Source organism: Canis lupus, chromosome 3 (genome assembly GCF_011100685.1).
Source record: "Canis lupus familiaris isolate Mischka breed German Shepherd chromosome 3, alternate assembly UU_Cfam_GSD_1.0, whole genome shotgun sequence".
Taxonomy (NCBI): Eukaryota; Metazoa; Chordata; class Mammalia; order Carnivora; family Canidae; genus Canis; species Canis lupus.
The window spans coordinates 89,345,496-89,366,024 of NC_049224.1; the positions used below are offsets into that span (position 1 = coordinate 89,345,496).

At 38.4% G+C, this 20,529-nt stretch overlaps 1 protein-coding gene across 4 annotated transcripts in view; it reads left to right on the forward strand.

Annotated features, from left to right (window-relative positions):
- KCNIP4 (potassium voltage-gated channel interacting protein 4) overlaps positions 1-20,529 on the forward strand; it is a 1,126,248-nt gene that overhangs the window by 977,785 nt on the left and 127,934 nt on the right. Inside the window, exon 2 of one of the 4 annotated variants that reach the window (XM_038533576.1) lies at positions 6,680-6,781. The exons of the other annotated variants lie outside the window; for them this stretch is intronic. Coding sequence (XP_038389504.1) covers positions 6,680-6,781 — 102 coding nt within the window. The remainder of the gene's footprint in view (positions 1-6,679; positions 6,782-20,529) is intronic. 4 annotated transcript variants of the gene reach the window in all.

Genomic DNA, 20,529 nt, shown 5'->3' on the forward strand with positions numbered 1-20,529 from the left:
TGCTTTCAGCAGATATTGATTGAATGCTCTTTATATAACAGGCTTATGCAAGGTAATGGGGATACAGTAGCAGATAAGAATGATTCGGCTTCTGATTTAATGATATGGTTGAAGAGAGCCTGCTGTCTGATTATGTTCTCTTTGCTTTTCTATTCCTCTGTCCCCGACTTCTTTGGGATTCATCGAATATTTTTGGTATTCCATTTTAATTTCTCAATTGGCTTTTCAACTGCGCCTCCTTTGACTACTACTTACCTGTTTCCCCAGTATCTAGAGGCTGTAGTCTGTCCCTTGCACTTACTCAGACTGCTCAGCATCACTATGGTACCACTTAGTGGAAAACGTACTATCAGTAACGTTGCATTTGCCTTCCCTCACCCCTTATGCCCTTGTCAGGAATTTTATATCTACAAATGTAATGAATTCCACAATGCCTTTTGTTTGTTTGTTTGTTTAAACAAAGGAAATAAGATAATAGTTCATATTTATTCACATATATATTTTCAATTTCCAGGGTTCTTTATTTTGCTCTTTATTTCTACCTGTAGATCTTCCTATCATGTCCTTTGTTTTAAGCCTGAAGAAACTCCTTCAGTATTTCTGGTAGTGCAGATGTAGCAGCTATGATTTTTCTCAGCTTTAGTATATCTTAAAATGTCTTTATTTATTTCACCGTCCTTCTCAAAAGACTATTTTCACTGAGTATAGAAGTCTGGGTTGAAAGTCTTTATATTTCCCCCAGCACTTATTCCATTGTTTTCTGGCCTCTGTTGTTTCTGATGAGAAACCATTCTCATATTATCATGTCTCTATCTAGATTTATTTTTTTAAGCTTTTTTTTCCATTTTTTTTCAGCAATTTGTCTACGGTGTGACTAGACATAATTCATCTTATGTTTATCTTGATTGTGGCTGAATAAGTTTCTTGGATCTGTACATTGATGTTTGAAACTAAAGTTGGAATATTTGGGCCATTTCTTTTCAAACTCCCCTCTCCTGATTCATCTGTTTTTTAAATTACATCATGTTAGACTACTTGATATCTTTTTACAAATCACTAAAATCTATTTACTTTTTAATCCCTTTTTCTCTCTAGTATTCAGATTGAATAATTTGTCTCTTTTTATCTCTATTCAAACTCATAAGTCTTTCTTTAGTAATTCATTATCTACTGTTAAGTCCTTCTAAGAAAGCTTTTAGATTTTTGGTATCTTACTTCTCATTTTTACTATTTGTATTTGTTTCCTTTTTATATTTTTAATTTCAATTGTTTACTTACTATGGTCATCTTTTTCTTTAATGTTATTTTCTACTTATTTTGAGATCTGTGTCATCCCAGAGTCTGTTTCTATCAATCATTTTCTTAAAATCTTGATTATGGGTCACATTTTTCCATTCCTTTACACATCTGCTCATTTTTGACAGCATGATAGACATCATTATAATACATTGTAAGGAGTTTGGATTTTGTTATCTTCTTTTTAATGTGCTGAATATGGAATTCCTGGGTGGCTCAGCTGTTGAGCGTCTGCCTTCGGCTCAGGACACGATCCCATGGTCCCAAGATTGAGTCCTGCATTGGGCTTCCTGCATGGGGCCTGTTTCTCCCTCTGCCTGTGTCTTTGCCTCTCTCTGTGTCTCTCATGAATAAATAAATAAAATCTTAATGTGCTGAGTATTGTTCTGGAAAACATTCCATGTAACTAGCACCTCCTTCTGGTCTTACCAACTTTTGTTCTATTATTTGTTAGGATAGGTCAATTTTGGTTTTATATGTAGTCATAGGTTGTGAATCTTACTCTAGAAAATGACCCTTACTCCCAAAACATAGTCTCTCTGACTCTCCAGTGAATGCCAGTGGTGCTGCTGCAGCAGTGTGGTTTCTTTCCTTCCTTCCTTCCTTCTTTTCTTCTTTCCTTCCTTCCTTCTTTTCTTTTCTTTTTCTTTTGGGTCAGAACTTCAACATCTCCCAGCATGACATGACTTCTAGTATTTCTATTCAATTTTCAGCCTTTCAGGCAGCTTCTGCCTCCTAAGTATTATGGAGTCTGACCTTGAGCATGCATCACTCAGCCCTTAATCAATGACTATATTAGTCAGAGTTCTCCAGAGAAACAGAACCAATTGGAGATAGGTAGAGAGATAAATAGATATAGATACAATGAAACATTGGCTCACACAGTCACTGAGGCTGAGAAGTCCCGCAATCTGCCAGGAAAGTTGATGGTATAGTTCCAATCCAAACACAACGGCCTGGGAACCAAGAGAGCCAATGCCTGGAGGCATCATAAGATGGATGCCCCAATTCAGGCAGAGAACAAATCCACCCTTCCTCTGCCTTTTGTTCTATTCAAGCCCTCAACTATTGGATGGTGCCCATTAACATTGGTGAAGGTGATTTTCTTTACTCAGTCTACCCATTCAAATGCTCATTTCTTCCAGAGACACCCTCACAGACACTCAGAAATGATATTTTACCAGCTATTTGGGCATCTCTTAGCCCAGTCAAGTTGATAAATAAAAATTAATCCTCACAATGAGCCACAGTCAATCTTCACACAAATCTTCCCTTCTGACGCACAAACCAGTTCTCTCCTAATACCCTCTCCTGCAAATTTCAGTCACTTTAGGAGTCCAGAATTCTGATATCTGCCAATCTCCTCTCAGTAAGCATGATCTGTACCTCTTTGAACTGTGGAGAGAACATGCCACTAGGCAGAGAGAACCAGGCCATTTATGGAGCTCACCTCTTGGGTTTCTTTTCTCTCAAGTACTACAGTTCTACATTTCTTGTTGTTAAGTACTTGAAAACAGTTGCCTCATATGGTTTGACCACTATTGTGACTGCTTATAGTGAGATAACACATTTAGCAACATTTACTCTCTAAAAGCTGTAAGTAGACACCTTTAATCTTATCCTGAAGTAGGGAAGACATATGTCAAATATATAATTGTGTCATCAATTGTTTTAATTATATTCTTGCTAATGCCATGAAGGAGAAATATAGGAAACTCTAGGCGCATATAATAGAGTCTAGTCTCAGTCTAGTCTCATCTGTCATGTACACTTTTCCTCAGAAAGTGATTATTGAACTGAAATATCAAGGCAGACAGTTAACCAAGCCACAAGGAGGTAAAACAAACAAACAAACAAACAAAAATAAAAACAAAACAAAAGGTTCAGTTAGAGGTAACAGCATTTTTGGAATGGACCTGAGGTAGTAGGGAATATCATAGACCCAAAGAACTGAAAAATACTAATATCTAACACCTACTGATGTACATTACTACATCTACTAAAGTACATTATGAATAATCACTATGCTTTATATATTATCTCATTAGATTTAAAAACTTTATGAGGTAGAGACTATTACTAATCCATTCTATTGATGCAGAAGCTGAGATTCAGAAAGATTCAATAAACTTACCCAATGTCATAACGCACTGGGATCTGGTCCAGCCAGTTTTACTACAGTGCTTGAACACTAACCACTACACTTTAAGGAGGAAAAAGCAGAATGATCTGATAGCAGAGAGAGAAGTGGGGAGATAGGGGAAATTATAGGATGTCTACAACCTGACTTCCAAAAGTTAAAGTTCTCATTGGGGAGAAAACACTATAAAAACAGAGTAGATTAAGGAGTGCACTTGTTGTGATGAGCAGTAGGTGATGTATGGAAGTGATGAGTTACTTGTACACCTGAAACTAGTATAACATTGTATCTTAATTGTACTGGAATTAAAATAAAATAAAATATCTGCCTTTCCACATCATTTGGGGAACTTTGTTTTTATCATTTGTAACATTTATGATAAATATTCTTATTTATTTTGAAGGAAAAGACCGTAGAGAATTTGAATAATGTTTGTAGTCAAATAAAAGTTGATTTATCCATCTACCAAGAAAAAAAGTTAGAAATCATATATGATTTCTATCTAAATATATTTCTAAAAGGGACATTTAAACTGTGTTTTTACAACCAAGATCCTTTAGGATACCTTTCCTTTTACAAAGAAAAGACAGAAACCCAAAGAAGTTTAATGACCTGTCCAAGGTTGTTAAACTTGAAATAATAAAACAGGGTCTAAAATATGGGACTTCTGACTCCTGATTAAAAACAGCAAACTGTCTACCTTTAGTTGCAAGAGCAATTCAAAAGATGCTCCAAGGAAGATTGAGGTGGAGTCAGGGAGTGACCATATGAATAGCTGTGAATGCTTGAGAAGCAGGCAGCTCCCTCCCCTCCACCCAGACCTGAGGGTCCAGCAGCTGTCGTAGACAGAGCAAGCTTGACAGGCATCAGAATTTAAGAAAAAAGGGGGAAATCAAGCAACTGGCAAATATTTCTTGAGTGTTTGTCATGTGTCAATTTCTGGGATGATTGTGGAGTTTGGCTGGACATCAAAAAATAGAACCTGAAGTAAAGGAGCTGGGTACAAGGTAAAACTAAAGTCTCTCTCGTACTTCTGATGTCTGGGAGAACCTTTTCTTTCTCACTCCTTATTAGAATAGGGTCTCACCCTATAATAGGACGTGATACCCATAACAGTAGAGTGTGCAGCAAGAACAGAAAAAATAGAGTAGAAGACAGAGGAGGCCCTTTCCTTCAGGAAGCTTGGAAATACAACAGGGAAAGTCTAGTAGAAGCAAGTGTGTTTGAATTGAGTGTTTTTTTTTTTTTTAAGACTTTACTTATTTGAGAGACAGAGACAGAAGGACAGAGGATGAGCACAGGGGAGGAGGCAAAGGAGAGGGAGGAGCACATTCCCCATTGGGTGGGGAACCCAACACGAGGGACCCTGAGATCATGACCTGAGCTACAGGCAGACACGACTGAGCCATCCAAGCACCTCTTGAATTGAGTTTTAAAGGCTGCAGGGCATATTGAACTTGATCTTTGGTGAAGGGCCACCAGACTGTGCACACAATGGCAGGGGGGCTGAAACGGCACCAAGAAGGAGAAGCAGAATGTCCTGCTTGGGAAGCTAAAATAAAACAAAATCCTAGTGTCCCAGAGGTAGTTTACGAAGGAGACAGCACTTGGTCCCTCTACAAATGTACAAGGAGGAAGCCAACTAAAGAGTCTGTTTTATGTAAATCAGATTTATTTTTTATAAGTTTAAAAGCTTACTTAGATACTAATCAAGGAAATGAAATCCGATCTTGTTTTGGTATTGAAAGTAAATTTATTCACTCATTTGTCAGACATTTATTGATCTCCTCTTGTGTGCCAGACCATCAATTAGCACTTGGGATACCAAGTAAACAAGACATTTCACACCATATAAGCGTCAAGGGCAGAGAAGAGACTTGTTTTGTGAGTTCCAACAAAGCTAAGAATAGCCTGGCCACTGGTTGACGATCCAGAGCAAGAGGATGGTGGAAATGCTGTCAGAGAGTGAGGCAGGGCCAGCTCATGCAGGGACTGGGGGTCCACGGTAGAAAGTGTGATTTTTTTTTTTTCCAAAGGGTAGCATGAAGGTTTTAGTGGACTTTTAAGCAGAGAAATGATCCGATCTGATTTATGTGTCTACTAGTTCACTGTCATCCCACACACAAAAGACCTATCAGGTTTTTACCCAGGGTACACTGATGATGGGGCAGGACAGCCCCAGAGGGAGGTAGATTAATAGCCTTGTGGTCAGAACTATTTATAATTCCAAGGTAGGAATTATAAAGTAGAAAAACAACATGATGTATTTGCCAGGTCCATATTATAAAGATAGAAGATGGTCTAGCCTAGATTTATGTTGGTTCTCTTTTAATCGCCTTATATTCAAAACCTTCTGAACTAATTTGGAGGGGGTACTATTTGTTATGTATATATCTCAGCATGCAAATTCAGGCTCTGGGCACTCAGAGTGGGCAAGTTGATGCTGTCGGCCAGCTGTGGCTCTTGACACCAACAGTTATTTCAAGCATTTCCTAACTTGCCCACCCAAGTGCTGTTGACTTTCCTGGACTCTTCCCCAACCGTCTGAAGTCACAGATACTGCGCCATCCATTCCTGTGTTAGTATTTTGTGAACATGCCTTGCTTCTTTTGGGATTACTCTGCTTGAATAATTCTGTCCATTAATGTCCACATGTGAAAAATGTGAAGGACCGTTGCATCTCTGGGCTTATGCTAATGAGGCTGCATATCAAGGACATCCATTGTCTCACTTTCAGGGAAGGCAAAGGTACTAACAGGTGATTGCAGTGTGAATGATTTATGCAGGGCGTCTGTCGCCTCTGTAATCAAAGTTGGGGAGCAATGAGAACAGAAAATTGTCACGCGGGCCTCTGACTGTGGGTTGAATATAGAAATGTCAATCCAGTTAACTCTTTCAGTGATTTTCGCAATCTATGGCGAAGAAAAGCCACCAAATTTTACTTCTACTGCTGGAAAGATAAACTTGCGAGATTCTGTTTCCACTTGCTAATTAATGCAACATACACGTTAATGCAACATACGGGAAAGTTTTGAAAAGAAAACCTAAAAATGAGAAAAACAGAGGTGGGGGGAGGATTTATTTATTTCTTTTTCCTTTTGGGGGTCCCTACCCACTGCCTGTGATTGCCTGAGCAGATGTCTGCATCCATGTCCTGCCTGCCCAGCTTCCTGCAATAAGCCATGCAGCATGCTCGTTTCTCTTCGCAGACAGCATTAACAGAACCCATCACGTATGTTCTAGGTTTCCTCTACGCTCAGAACAGCACCAAGCGCAGCATTAAAGAGCGGCTCATGAAGCTCTTGCCCTGCTCAGCTGCCAAAACGTCGTCTCCTGCTGTTCAAAGCAAGTTTGGCTTTTTTTTTTTCTCTCCCCACCCCAACTGTTTGTTTGTTTCCTTTGTTTAGGTCCGCATGTACACCAGTAATCTGTTTCTTAAAAAATATATATATCATATTATGTAAAATCAACTCTATTGGTTACCCAATACCCAGAGGAACTTTGTGCAATTGTAAGGCCGTTCCCATCTGGCAGACCGACATGACAGCCCAGTGTTAGTGACCAGAGCCTGGGCTTCAAGACATCTGGAAAGTTTTGTTTGATCTGAAGGGTGAGAGTAGACTTGGGATTCCCATGGCCTAACTTGTTGGCAGAGCTGCTCTCCATTTCAGCCTGCATCACCTTGTAGGTGTCCTGACTCACACTGTGCATGTGGTATACACCTTTCAGATACTGCACAACCTCAGAAACGTCATTAAGTTAGAAAAACTACCACAGAGTGGAAACCATTTACACAAAGATGAGGGTTTTTTTTTTTTTTTCTTTGCTCATTCACCTGGGTTCTCTGGAAAACCAGAACCAACCATATACATGCACACACACATACACATGCATATCTATATACACATATGTGTACTTACACACGCGAACATGTGTATAAAGGTATTTGTTTTAAGGAATTGGTTCCCATGACCGTGGGGGCTGCTGGCCTGTCTGAAATCCATAGGGCAAGCTGGCAGGCTGGAAACTCAGGCAGGATTTGATACTTCAGTCTTGACACAGAACTCCTTCTTCCCCAGGAAATCTCACTTTTTGTCTGGCTGTTCAGCACAGGATGAGGCCCACTCACACCATCTGGGGTAATCTCCTCTACTTAGAGGCAACTGATGATAGATGTTAACCAGGTCTGCAAAACACCTTGACAGCAACATCGAGATTAGTGCTTGATGAAATGACTAGGTGCCTAGCTTAGCCATCTTGACACAGAAGACTAACCATCTTCTCATTCTCTACAACTTTATGATATTGTTAAGCAGTAGAAAGTAGGAGGTATCTTTTACCTAAATGGCCTTACAATACAATAAAGGGCAATGCTTTATTTATTTTGTCAAGATGCCATGTACAATTTATAATGAAAATTTACAAATAGCCTCTGTTTACAAATGAACATGTACAAATATCCTATGATTACCTTCTTTCATACACAATTTTTTCAAACATCAAGATGGTGACAGAGAAGATGGTGTTCTTGGACGGTGAGGAAACAGAATATGAAGACTCTGGATAAAACATTCTAGGTGTGGGGCTATAATCCGTATCTTCACTGACTCTCTTTATATCCTGTTGCACCATCATATAGAAACTAATGAACTCAGGATGTAAAAAATGTGAATGCCCTATTTTCACTAGTCTCCACAACACAAATGAAAAAAATACAGATAGTGCCTCAAACAACCCAGTACATCCAGTCAAAAGTCCCAGGATAAAACAGTAACTTATTTCCATGGCATTGGTTAGGCATAATATATCATAATAATGAGATTTAATTAATTCACTTATTCATTCAACATAAATGTATTATATGTCAGTTCTTATTCCTGTTCTGAGAGATGTAGCAGTAAATAAAACAGCTTTAAAAGGCCCTACCCTACAAGAATATTCTGTGGAGAAAGGAGACAGGACAAAAATACTTTCATTAGTGACAATCTGATGGACAAAATAATTGAAACTACGGTTGCTTTGATTTTTCCCCTTATTGCACACACCACACATACCATCTCACAAACAAAAAACATAATGTGTCATCAGCAACCTAAAAGGCCATAATCCCAGAATAATGCCCCAGCCCTGATCATCCACGATATTGAAGCTGCAGGCATTTTTATTGCCACTATTTGTCAGCAAATGTTTGTTATTAGAGCCATTGCTTTGCCCTTTTCAAGTTGGAATCAAAATTGCCAATTTACCAGATATTCACTGAAAACACAGTCATTTGTACACAGTAGGCAGGTAAAATATAACTTTTAAATGGATTCCTATATTCTCTTGGGAAGAACAAAACTGCCGGGCCCTATTAGCACTCTTCCTGCACCAATCCCTGGTAAAGTCATACCTGAAATAAATGGTCATGGAGGAGGCAATGCAATTTTCAACTAAGCGTGAGGGGAAAGCCAGGATCTTTCTTGAAAGGAAAAAAATAATAATAATAAAAGATACTAAAAAATGAGCAGAATAATTCTAAAAACTGATATTTTTATAAAAATGGGATTTCATAAAATTGCCTGATATTGAACTGATGCTAGACTTGGACTCTCACCCCAAAAGTTCTTCAGATATAGCTCCCTTCCTCTACTAGCCGCCCCCCTTTTCCCACTAGCCACCTGCCACTAGAAAACCCAGAAAACCCTAGCATGTGGAAGTAGGTTCTTGGAAAGGAAAACATGTTAATTCCATTGTCATATCAGAAAGGTGTTATTCGTGGGTCCCTATCCATGATCTGACCCTAAGTTGTTGGTCACAGGACTGAAAAAATGCTATGAGAACATGAGGCAGATGGTTAGAGCCATGAGCCCAGAGTGGCAGAGGACCCCTAGGCCACCAATGTCTGCCTGTTGGACCGCAGAGAGCCATGTGGTGAGCTCTGGCCTGACCAGGCTAATTCTAGGCTTGAATGAGTTGCACACGGCTGAGGGAACATTCTCCACCACGCCGACGGTAGTTAGCGAAGGGCCAATACTCATTTTGAATTCCCTTCCTTTTTCCTTGAAGGCAGATGAGAAAGGGCTCTTCATTCCTCATGGCAGAAATGTGAGACTTATCAATATTGCGCATATAATGAAAGGAAAAATATTTCCTACATAAAGACCCAAACTCCTGCTGAGTTGTGGAGCATTTGGATTTCTAGTCAGAGCACTGGAGAGTTTGAAGGGAGCCAAGGAAGACCTGGAGCTTCTCCTCACATCTGGTTCCCAGACAAACTCCTCTGTCATCACCAGGGAGCTGCTCTGCTTCATCAGGAAGACCCCCATCTGATGGTTGGCAGCTTTAAAGAGCATTGTTCCTCACGCTCTGCCCAAATCAGCCTCTTTTTTAACTTCCAAACAGTGGTCCCGGCCCAAAGTCTGAGAGTAATCTGTAGCTCCTGCTCCTTCCTGCACAGGACAGCCTTCCTCCTCTCCCCGTCCTTCTCCTTCAGAACTGGAGGGGCAGGTGCTTTAGTCACCAGAGTCACTCCTCTTCGTGGCAGTAAATTTAGGAAGCATAGAAAAATATAAGAAATCACACAAACACACACAGACCACACAACACTCTCCTAATCCTGTATGCTCCTCTACCTTGAAGCAACTAAAAATAATAATTAATATCTTTTTCCACCAAGGTGTGTGCATTAATGATCACACCAATACCAAATTTTTATCCTTCCCTTATATTGCATGCTTTCATAAATATTCACCTGGTTATTAAAAATGTAAATGTCATTTTTAATGGAAGCATATTATTCCACTGTAAAGTGATAGTATACTGCATTTGACCACAATCCTTGGCTTCTGAATATTTAGGTTTTTCCCTTTTCCCTTTTTATCCCATAATACAAATAGCACTGAGATAAATATCTCTGTGAATACATCTGTGTATGCCTTTTAGATTATTTTTTCTCCTAGATTTGGAATTACTGGATGAAAGCATTAAATCATGTGAATACAAGCTTCCTCATGTATATTAGAAGATTAGTTTTTGAGTTGGCCTTTTCAATATTTATTTATTTTTTTTTTTTTATTTTTTTTTTTGCCTTTTCAATATTTAAACACATCATGCATATTACCTCGAGTTTTTTGTTACATAGATTTAATATCTTCAATATTTGGAAATCTTGCACATTTTATAGTCATTTTAAATGTAGACTTGAATTATTTCTTCTGCTGTTTGTGCTTCAGATGAAAGGCATTTAAAAAAAGTGCACATGACAAAGAGTTTCTACGTGAAGTATGATTATAGACATTATTAAATTTCTGAAAATCAAACACATTACTCATCTTTAACAAAAGGAAAAATAACAAGCCCCAACCTTTTTATGTCAAAGCACACATCTTGACTATGATATTTGAGATTGTCAGGCAAATATCAAATTCTAAGTGCCTTGGAAAGATGTTGGGGAACAGCAAACATACCTCTGAGAAGGATGTGGCAAATGTTTGCAGTGGCATCCAGTGGAGCATCCTGATTGCTGGTGGGAGGGGAGTGACTTTCTTTTATCAGTGGAAGCTGTCCACTTGCTGAAATTAAAATCAACTTTTTTCACTTTATGCTCCCCACCCACCATCTCACTGGTCGCTAAAGTCTGGTCAATGCTCTTTCTGAAATATCTTTTAGATTCACTTCTATTTAGTGCTAGAGCTTTTGCTCATATTCTCATCATCCCCTCCAAGAACTACCGAAACAGGCAGGGTGGGCTTCAATATCATCCTGGCATGTGTTTGAACACCTACCATGCCTCCTACTAACAAAATGCCTGGAGTTATATAATTAAATTATCTGGCCCCTTAGTTTCCATAATTTGATTATTTGTTTGCATTTTTTTTTTTTTTTGAGAAACTACATGTTGTCCACACAATTCTAGACACTGGCTTTACAGTGGGAGATGAAGACATATTAGTTCACTGTCTTCATTGAGTTTCTTGGGAAGAAAGATGATAAACATGAAAACAAAGACAATCTCAGGGGATGATGTCTGTTATAAAGTAAATAAGCCTGCAGCAAAGTAATGGAAACTGAATGCAGGTAGAGGAGCTACCTCGTCTGGGTCAGGGAAAGCATCATCGATGAGGTGACTTTTGAGACCCCAAAACAAGAGGAGGCCAATAATATGAGGGTCTGGTGAGAAAGTTCCAAGGAAGAGGACACAGCAAAAGCAAAAGCTCTAAGGAGGAAAGGAGCATAGGTTATTTCTAGTCTAAAAAGAAAGCCCATTGGTATCCTCAGAGAATTGCATGGTTGTGGTTGGGATTAAGCAAGATAATTCATGCAGAGTACTTAGTACATGAAACATCATGAGCATGAGTATATGACAAGTATTGACTCAGTTAATAGCATCTGAGGCAGGTGTATTATTTTCCCCATGTAATGGCTGAGAAACCTGAAGCACAGAACTTAGTCAGTTTTTCCAATTAACAGAGCTGGGATTCTGACTCCAGAGCCTGCTGTCTTCATCACTTCATCAGGCTGGGCTGCACCGACCACCTCTGATATTGATTGAGGAAGCCCTTCAGGTGTATAATTGTAGCTCTGTTTTGTACTTTGAATCACAAGTCTTCAAATTGGAAGGAATTTGGGAAAGCGTTAGGTCTGGCGACTCTGCATCCAGGAAGGTCGCCTTACATCCCCATTTCACAACTGAGACAACTGCGTCCTGACAGGGTTGTAATGATTTGTGCAGAATCTACACAGCTGAGAAATTGGAATAAACCCACACCCAAAATGCTCTTAGTCCGATGATAGAGATGCACTTATTGAATGACTGCCTGCAAGATACAGGCACATCACATCACATCAGTAGAACTCTTACTGGAAAAATTCAAGGAGAGCGTGAAGGGGAATTTCTATCTCATCTTATTTTAAATGTTTTAAGTATTTTAGCCCATTTTAACAACAGCAGCCTATTATAAGGAATATGGCCTATTTTTATGTATGAGAAAACTGAGATCTATAGAAAGGAAAGGATTTTCTCAAAATAATAGAGCTATTAAGAAAATCTAGGATGAGAAACCTGATTCAAGTCTAGTACTTTCCAACACCGAAGTTCTGTGATTTGGGATCAATCAGTGTCCCGGCAGGAAACACAGGCATGCTTAAATAGGGCCACCAAGGGGAGTTTATTGCAAAGATACAAGCAAGGATTCTGGACACAACAAAGCTAGTGAAGCACCCAAGGCTAGTAGGAGTGAAGTTATCATTTCTATGCCCATGATTACAAGAGAAGGAGAAAGCCATAGCTATAACTATCAGCGAGGGTTTTGCAATAGGGCTACTGCCCTTGGAAGAGGAAAGCAGCCACTACAAACCCAACCTACACCCAGGAGAGATCTCAAAGAATAAATACCATGGCCTCTCCCTTCCTCCTCTCTGATCTCTTCTTGGGGCTTCCCATTGGGCAGAGGGCAAGGAGTTGAAATAATATCCAGAGAGGCCAGTCTCCTGGCCCTAGAACAGCATATAGAAGGATAGAGAGTGGCTCCAGAGGCCAAATGAAGATGTTTTCCAGCTTCTATATATCTTGGAAGCCAGGGATTGCGGATCTACAGAACCAGTAACAATTCTCAGTCAGGCAGACTGCCTTTCTTAGAAGATTTGTTCCCAATTCCATGATAAGCTGACAAATGGCTGATAAATATATTTTGATATTGAGTAGATAATTTCAGGATTAAGGAATTTAACTACCTTTTTCATGAATGGCTTAGTATCAAGAAATCCCTAGCTACTATACTCTAGATGAGCACAAATACTTTTTCTTTAAAAAAATAAATGCTGTCAAGTCTGTGGCTATATATCTATGTCTCCTTATTAGATAATAAGTAATTCACTTTGCCTCTCTATGCCCCACTTATGTTTTTATAAAGTAATTATTTTCCCTATTTATTCAAAAGACATTGTGGTGACCAAAAGATTACTTGCTAGATAATAATCAGGAACTAATGCAAAAGATAAAATATTAAATGCTTGATTTTTTTAAAAAAAGATTTATTTATTTATTCATGAGAGACACAGACTGAGAAAGAGAGGCAGAGACATAGGCAGAGGGAGAAGCAGGTTCCTTGCAGGGAGCCTGATGTGGGACTTGATCCTGGATCCCGGGAGCCCAAGGCAGGCGCCCCACCGCAGAGCCACCCAGGTGTCCCTAAATGCTTGATTTTATGTGCATTTATATTTATATACATGTTTTTATTTAAATTTGTTTCATAATATCGTCCCAGTACATCTGAGCCACCCCATTCAATCAAAGTAATTGATTCACTAAATGAAAGCTTCGTTTCAGTGGCTTTTGTTGTTGATTTGGGCAAACACAGGAGAGTGAATGCGACAAAATAATTGTGGGGCTAGATGACTCCTAACTTGGAAGCCACCACTGCCTCTTATAATTGCAAAACATAATTTCCTAACTTTCACTTCAGAGTTTCGGTATCCAATACAGCATAACATTTCAGTGTGTTTCATTTTGCCTGATAGCATATTGATCATGGAAAGTTTTAGATGCCTGTCTCAGAGGAGAACCATCAGCACTTGGCTGTTGGAGGATGTGTTTTCAAAAAGTGACTTAAGCTGTTAACATGCTGCCAATTAAAAATACAACAGTAGCATCCAGGAATTTTTTTTTTAATGTTTAACCTTCTGTGAATTAATTAACCTGATGCTAACTCTTTAGTAACTTTAGGTAAAAGCTCTGACCTGGGAATATAGTCAGGAGAATCTTTGGTGGCACTCAAGTGTAAGTGGTGAAGGTTTGTGAACTTTGCAAGAAGAAAGCAAAATCCTTTAAATTCATTATTTGCATGAGCCCTAGAAAATGTTATGTTCAAATACTTAGATGTTATTTCTATTTATTTAACAAGCATCCAGTACTTGCTATGTGGCTGGTACAGTTCTAAGTGCCTTGCACAGTTTAACTCATTATATCTTAAAACAGTTGTAAAAAGATAGACTGCCTTTATTATTTATTCCCATTTAACAGAATAGGAAAATGAGGACTGAGAATCACTTTATCAGTAAGAGGTATAGAGGCAGGGGAGGTGGTTGGCCCAGAAGTTGAGCTCCAGAGTCTATACTTTGTCAGCTTTCCAGTTATGTTCAGTGTTTTTATTGGTTATAAAGATCTTTTCCACTTATGTGCTCAACATAGGACAGCCTTATGCAGCCCACATTGCCCAGAGAGATGGTGACAGCCCCTTGAATGAGTTGTTTCTGCTTTCTGGACCTCAGTCTCACTATCTACAAATGAGAACCACAGAGAGTGTCTCAAATTCTCCTTCCAGATGTAGCATTGCTGAAGCCAATGAAACAGCGCTTCTTATTCTGGGCTATGGTAAATGGGAGATGTTTCAAAGCTAGCATAAAATTTCCTCCTTTCATTTCATTTCACTACCCATGAGAAGCAGGAAGTGGGAAAAGTTAGAACTTTAACACTTAAGCCAAATGGCATACCAGTTGGTACTACCATTTATTTGCTGTAAACTACATGTTTTACTAATTTGAATACTTGTCCCTGTCTTTTTTATGGTCTTTGATAGTTTAAAAGTCTTTATCCTGTTTATCTCATTTAATCCTCATAAAACTTCCTGGGAGAATGAAAGATCTCAAAGATTATACTCTCCATTTAACAAACTGAAAAGTGGAGAGATTAAGTGGCTTGTCCAAAGTCAACTTAACTATTTAGTGACAAAGGGAAAGATGAGTATTCTTTTTTCCTGGACCATCATATGTTTACCAAGAATCCTCATTGAAGCAGGAATGAGTCTGAGTATAAGAAAGACAGAGATGGCAGTCCCAGGACAGCTATTTCCTGTTGACAGGTTTAGTGGCCTTCACTTCAACATGGCAGACATTTATGGAGCACTAACTATTTGAAAAGTAATAGCTCTAGGGATAGGGGAACACGTAGATCACTTCCTCTGAAGGCTGACATTGTACTGAAATAAACAAATATGGACAGACATCACTCGGATACAATGAATACAAGTAAATGCTATTGGAGGCAATATGAGAAAAGTGTAAGTGTTAGGAAGTTAAGGGTGGTAACTCTGAGACTAGCCTATTTGGTTTGAATCCTAGTTCTGTGACCAACTAACTAGCTATAGAGAACTCAGGTGAGTTGCTTACCCTTCCTGAACTTCAACTTCCTCATCTGAAAGGTGGAAATAATAATAGTAAATATTCCATTTACTTGCTCAAAGGATTAAATGAGCATGTGACTGGCTAGTAAGTGGCCAATAAGTGGTGGCTGCTGATGCTTTTATTCTATAAAGACAATGATGATCACCACTACTATAACCACACAGAGAAAGGGTTGAATCACAGCTAAGTGCCTTTCACAAAGAGGTAATATTTTTTCAGGGCCCTTTGGAGAAGAATCATTTAATTAGAAGAAGAAATAGTAGGAAGAAGATTAGGTATTTGAAAAGATGAAGCTTAAGGTAGTCAGAAAGAATGAGAAGTAGGGAGGAGAAGCCACCATAAGAGATAAGCTGAGACTGGAGTCTGAAAGTTCTTCCTACCAACACAAGGCTGAACTCTACTAATAAAAAAAGACAATGTAGAGTGATCCAGGCCTCTTATTTTTTTTTCAGCTTTATTGAATTATAATTGACACATAAAATTGTAAGATGTTGAAAGTGTATGATGTGATGATTTGATAGGTGTATATGTTGTGAAAGGACTCCCCCCATTTTGTTAATTAACATATCTCACCTCACATATATATCGTTCTTGTTTGTCTGTTTTTGATTTTGGAGAGAACTCTTTTAGGAAATGTCAATTGCACAATAACTGTTATTAAATATAGTCACCATATTTTACATTAGATTTTCAAACACTATTCATTTACTAGCTGAAAGTTTGTACCCTTGACCAAACTCTCCCTATTTTCTCCACCCCCAAACCCTGCTGGCAACCACTTTTCTACTCTTTTTTTTTTATAATTTTGACTTTTTTTTTTTTTTTTTTTTTTTAGATTTCACATATAGGTGATATCACACAGTATTTCTCTTTCTCTGTCTGGCTTATCTCACTTAACATAATGCCCATGTGCTTTCACAAGTGGTAGGATCTCTTTATTTTCCATGGCTGAATAATATTCTCTTGTATATTTATACCTCATCTTCTTTATCCATTCAGCCATTGGTGGGCATTCAGCTTTTGTAAATAATACTGCAATGAAAATGGACGTATAGATACTTCTTCAGTGTCCTGTTTTTTTGTTTTTTGTTTTTTTTTCGATAGATACCCAAAAATAGGATTGCTGGATCAAAATGGAAGTGATTCTCTTTCTTGACTGGGCTTTAAGATGGCTAGAGCCAGCCAATAGTCAAGGGACTTGAGCACAAGTCCAACTTTAGAAAGGTTGATGGTGAACTTGAAGCCAGGGAAAAAACTGGCAAAGGATCGAGAGCAATATTTAAAGACAAGATATGGGGTATCAAAACAATAAGCAAAAACTAGTGGATATAGGTTTCTAAGTCAAGGAAACAACAAAGACTCAGAGTGAGAAAAATGACTCAAAAATAAATTTTAAAAAATCAGAAATCAAGTAAATTTTTGAGGAAGACAAAAGAGGAAAATCATTTGGAAAATTGTTTTAAAAGTCTATGTGACAAACAATATCAACAGTTAATTCTTATTGAGGATAACATTATTCCAAGCCTAAAGAATTATTGCAAACATTTACTGCAAACCTGTGAGGAAGGCAAAATTATAATCCCCACTAAGATGAGAGACTAAAGAAGGAAATTAAATCACTAACCCAAGATCTCTCAATTACTAATTGTTAAAGCCAGACTTTGATCTTGAACAGCATAATGCCAGAGCTTCAGGTCTTCACCACTAGACTTCTCTGCCTACAAGAGAAAACAAAAGCCTAAATACAAGGCAATAGTGGTAGAAGGTGAAGCTCACGGATTAGAAGAATTAATATTGTTAAAATTCCCTTATTACCCAAAGCAATATCAATAGCATTTTTCACAAACTAGAGCAAATAATTTTAAAATTTGAATGGAACCACAAAGGACCCTGAAAAGCCAAAGCAATCTTGAGACAGAAAAATCTGGAGGTATCACAGTCCCAGATTTCAAGATCTACATACAAAGCTGTAGTAATCAGAAGAGTATGGTAATGGCATAAAAATAGACAGATAGATCAATGGAACAGAATAGAGAGCCCAGAAATAAACCCACATTTATATGGTCAATTAGTATTCAACACATAGGCAAGAATATGCAATAAAGGAAAAGACAGTCTCTTCAATAACTAATGTTCAGAAAGCTGGACAGCCACATGCAAAAGAATGAAACTAGACCACTTTCTTACACCACAGAAAAAGTAAACTCAAAATGAATTAAAGACCTAAATGTGCCTGAAACAATAAAAATCCTAGAGGAGCGCACAGGCAGTAATATCTCTGACATCAGCCATAGCAACATTTTTCTAGATATGTCTCCTAAGGCAAAACAAACAAAAGCAAAAATAAACTACTGGGACCACATCAAATAAAAAAGCTTTTGCACAGCTAAGGAAGCCATCAACAAAACAAAAAGCCAACCTACTGACTGGGAGAAGATATTTGCAAATGATATATCCAACAAGGGGTTAATACCCAAAATATATAGAGAATTTATACAAGGCAACACCAAGAAAACAAACAATCCAATTTAGAAAATGGGCAGAGGACCAGAACAGACATTTTTTCAAAGAAGACAGACAAATCACCACAGACATGAAAAGATTCTTAACATCACTAATCACCAGGAAAATGCAAATCAAAACCACAATGAGATATTACCATCTACCTGTTAACAACGGCTAAAATCGAAAAGAAAAGAAATAGCACGTGTTGACAGGGATGTGGAGAAAAAGGAACCTTTGTACAGTATTGATGGGAATGTAACTTGTACAGCCATTGTGGAAAACAGTATGGAGATTACTCAAAAAAATTAATGTAGAAATAACATATGATCCAATAATTTCACTAGGTATTTACTCAAAGAAAAAAACCCACTAGTTCCAAAAGATATATGCACCCCTATGTTGATTGCAGCATTATTTACAGTAGCTAAGATATAGAAGAAGCTTAAGAGAGTCCATTGATAAATGAATGGATAAGGAAGATGTGAGATCTATACGAACATTATGCAGTCATAAGAAAGGATGAGATCATGTCATTTGTAACAACATGATGGACCTAGAGGTTATTATGCTAAGAGAGGTAAGTTGGATAGAGAAAGACAAATGTTTTCACTTGTGGGGAATCTAAAATGAATACTAATTCAAAGGGAAACATGCACCCCAATATTTATAGCAGCATTATCTTCAATAGCCCAACTATGGAAACAGCCCAAGTGTCCATCGATTGGTGAATAGATGAAGAAGAGGTGGTGTGTATATATATGGTGGGATATTGGTCATAAAAAAGGATGAAATCTTGCCATTTGCAATAGATGGAGCTACAGACTATTACACTAAGCAAAATAAGTCAGTCAGAGAAAGAAAAATACCATATGATTTCACTCATATGTGGTGTTTAAAAACAAACAACAACAACAACAAAAAAATCATAGAGGAAAGAAAAGAGAGAGGAGGCAAACCAAGAAACAGACTCTAATCTACAGAGAACAAATTGATGGTTACCAGAGGGAAGGTGGGAGGGGGATGAGGGAAATAGGCGATGGCATTAAGGGGTGCACTTGTGATGAGCACTGAGTGTTGTATGGAAGTGCTGAATCACTGTATTGTAGGCCTGAAACCAATATTACACTGTAAATTCACTAACTGGGATTTAAGTATTTTTAAAAATACAAAGAAATAAACACAAAGCAGAACCACACCTGTAAATACAGAGAACAAACTGATGATGGCCAGAAGGGAGGGAGGGAGGGAGGGGAAGGGCTGGGCAGAATGGGTTAAGGGGTAAGGGGGGTGGGGGGACACAGGATTCCAGTCATGAGATTATGGCGAAGTCACAGGAGTCAAAGGCACAGCGCAGGGAATACAGTCCGTGCGATGGTAATAGCATTGTGTGGTGACAGACGGTAGCTACACTTGTGGTGAGCACAGCGCAATGTATGAACTTGTCAAGTCCCTGCATTGTGTAGCACTGTGTGACATTGTGTGTACTACACTCGAATAAAAAGATTAATAAAAATTAGTGGTGGAAGGGAGAGGATAGATTTGAAACGTGCGGTGAAGATACAGCTGGATGGACACGTTGGGAAGCAGTTGGTAGTACTGAATTAAGATGGAAAAGGGACAAAGTGACTCTACCAAAAAGATGATGGTGGCGTGAAGCAAGATAAGGAACAGAGAAGGTCACGAAAGTAGGTTAAGATGACAGTTTTATTTTAGACAAGTTGGCTTAAAGTGCCTGAAGAACACAAGCCATTCTTGAAACAAGCCTTACTGTTGGCTGATGGGTCTTTTTTTGTTTTTTCCAGGTTACTTATATGATGAGATCTTTGCTTCCTACTTGATTTTTCTACTATTTTCTTACTATTAATTTGGGCCAAAGGGGTAGAGTGATAACTACTTAAGTCACACTGAGAGTTAGATAAATAAAAGCCTTCTCTATTTTTTCTTTTACTAATAATTTTATGATCGGTCACTCATGCAGTTTCTAATGGGAGTCATAAATACCTATTTTCCATTAGCATTGAGCTAGGAAGTAATATCTGGGCTAACCACGAATCCAGTCAATGCCGGTTTCTGCCGGTTTCCTTTAAAAACTGAAATGGGAGCCTAACACTTCAAGCAGACTCAATTTTACACTCCACCAGGTCTATAAAATACAGAGCATCGCTCCCATATCTGCTTAGATTGCAGGTTAAAGTTTAACTTTCTTACTTTCAAATTGCCTTCTTGCCAAGGGATATAGAGCAGCAAGTGCGATAGGCAGAAGTTCTTTATAAAAACATTGGCCCATCTTTGCTTCCAAGCTTCCAGATAAAGAAAAGGAAAGAAAAGAAAAGAACAACAAGACGGAGAACAAAAAGACAAATTCTGGGGCTAAACAGACAGGAACGTATTCACCTTTCAGTAAAGAGTTTGAGACTTCGGGTAGG